This window comes from Cariama cristata, unplaced genomic scaffold, assembly GCF_000690535.1.
Source record: "Cariama cristata isolate BGI_N322 unplaced genomic scaffold, ASM69053v1 scaffold20127, whole genome shotgun sequence".
Taxonomy (NCBI): domain Eukaryota; kingdom Metazoa; phylum Chordata; class Aves; order Cariamiformes; family Cariamidae; genus Cariama; species Cariama cristata.
This window is the reverse complement of record NW_009627371.1, coordinates 38,801-40,830: the sequence shown is the minus strand read 5'-3', so window position 1 is coordinate 40,830 and position 2,030 is coordinate 38,801. Positions and strand designations below refer to the sequence as shown.

Below are 2,030 nucleotides of genomic sequence, written 5' to 3'. Positions count from 1 at the left end.
GCTTACTCCTTGGTTTCCTTCTCTTTCAGATGGGCTTCACAGGCATCGCTGTTGGTGCTGCTATGGTTTGTAAATTTGCATTCGTTTACTTCTCATTTAAAATAAACTATTTTTATGTAAAAGCATACTAATATATATTTTAATATATTTAATAGGCAGGGTTGAGACCAGTGTGTGAATTCATGACATTCAACTTCTCTATGCAAGCAATTGATCAGGTTATAAACTCCGCTGCCAAGACCTGTTACATGTCTGCAGGATCAATTGCCGTTCCGGTTGTCTTCCGGGGCCCCAACGGGGCGTCAGCTGGAGTTGCCGCCCAGCACTCACAATGCTTCGCAGCTTGGTACGGGCACTGCCCGGGGCTGAAAGTTGTTAGTCCTTGGAGCTCAGAAGATGCCAAAGGTCTGCTGAAAGCATCAATCCGGGATGATAATCCAGGTGAACATAGGCAGATCATAGCAATACCTAGCACTCAATCCTGAAAAGAATGTCTGTTTTCCCCTCCTGCCCCATTTAAAACAAACAAGCAAGATTGTTAAACCCTAAAACACTTAAGGTTGCTTTACTGCAGCTTTAGAGTACTTACAAAGGCACTGAAGTATTTATTCTTTTCCTAATACTCACTTGCCTTGCTAGCAAGTAGACTAATTTTGTGCTGTTGCCAGCTACGTAATCTTTAGTGCTAGTTTGGTACCAGTCAGGAAACTTAGAAGCATTTACGAATCTATCGTAAAGGGGTTAAAAAGGATGAAGAGGAGTCAGGAGGAGTTCCTGCATGTACGGTGTCTTTGTAACTTATTTTTACAAATCGTGAAATTCAAATGATAAATTGAGAATGTCATTAATGAAAAGCAGGGCAACCTTTGTCTTTATTTTTCACAAGCATGCATGCAAAATCAAAGACCTCTGTTAAAACTAGCAATTCTACCGTCATGTATCAAAAATTAAATACCTGATCTCATTTAAGACATTGTAGGCAATTTTTAAAATAATTCAGTATTGAAGTAAAGACTGATAATTTTTTTTTTTTTTTTTGTTAAATTGCTTCCACAAATATTCTTAAGGCCTTGTTGCCTGGATGGGCTTAGTATCTTGAGTCAGTCTGCCGTTAATGATCAGTACGGTCCTGTGCCTGCAGATGCACACATTAATCCAAGTATGTTTTCTTCTAGTTGTGATGCTGGAAAATGAGTTACTGTACGGTGTTCCCTTTGAAATGTCTGAACAGGCTCAGTCAAAGGATTTCGTTGTTCCAATTGGAAAAGCTAAAATAGAAAGAGAAGGTAAGCTGAGAATACAGTTTGTTTCCTTATTCACTGAACCACTTGGGGACTTTTTTTAACCTTAGCTATTCATGATACTGCTGTTGTGAGGCACAGTAAAGTATTTCAAACCTTAAATGTTCAAATGTTATTTTATCCAGTAGTATACTTTATCGTTTTGTTGCCCATATAAGGAAAGAGCACCTGATTCTCTGTATCTCACCTAAAACTATACCCTTCTAAAGGATTTGTTCCGTGGTATAGAGATGGAGTAGGTGATGGCTGAAAAACCTCTTTTCTCATTTTAGTATGCAATTTTTGTCAAAAATGCAAAAAGAGGTCACTGTAGTATTTCAGCCCATTCATTCATAATTTACCACTGAATTATATGAATGTTTGAAAAGGATAATCTGAAAACTATACTAAATATCTCTTCAGTTCACTGAATTAAAGGGTAAAGTTTGTGTCTTAGCATAGACCTTCCTCTACCGCTTTCCATGCTATGTATGGGCATAGAATACTTTGCACTTCAAATAAATGTAAGGAACTTACATTTACAAGAGAATCCTAACACTACCTTGAAAGGAGCTTGAGGTCTAGAAAAAAGCTTTCAGTCTTAAGGGTTTTTTTTTTTCTTTTTCAACACTTGTTTCTGTTCTAGGAACTCATGTTACATTAGTGTCACACTCAAGACCTGTTGGACACTGTTTGGAAGCAGCTGCTGTACTTGCCAAAGAAGGTGTAGAGTGTGAGGTAGGTGAAGAT

The 2,030-nt window shown here is 37.9% G+C and overlaps 1 protein-coding gene across 1 annotated transcript in view; it reads left to right on the top strand.

Moving 5' to 3' along the window:
• Window positions 1-27: 27 nt before the first annotated feature.
• The window catches only part of PDHB (pyruvate dehydrogenase (lipoamide) beta), a 3,405-nt gene continuing 1,402 nt past the window's right edge, over window positions 28-2,030 (top strand). The window contains exons 1-4 of the mRNA XM_009704431.1: window positions 28-65; window positions 156-441; window positions 1,176-1,286; window positions 1,927-2,018. Of these exons, the coding sequence (XP_009702733.1) occupies window positions 30-65; window positions 156-441; window positions 1,176-1,286; window positions 1,927-2,018 (525 nt within the window). The 5' untranslated portion in view covers window positions 28-29. The remainder of the gene's footprint in view (window positions 66-155; window positions 442-1,175; window positions 1,287-1,926; window positions 2,019-2,030) is intronic.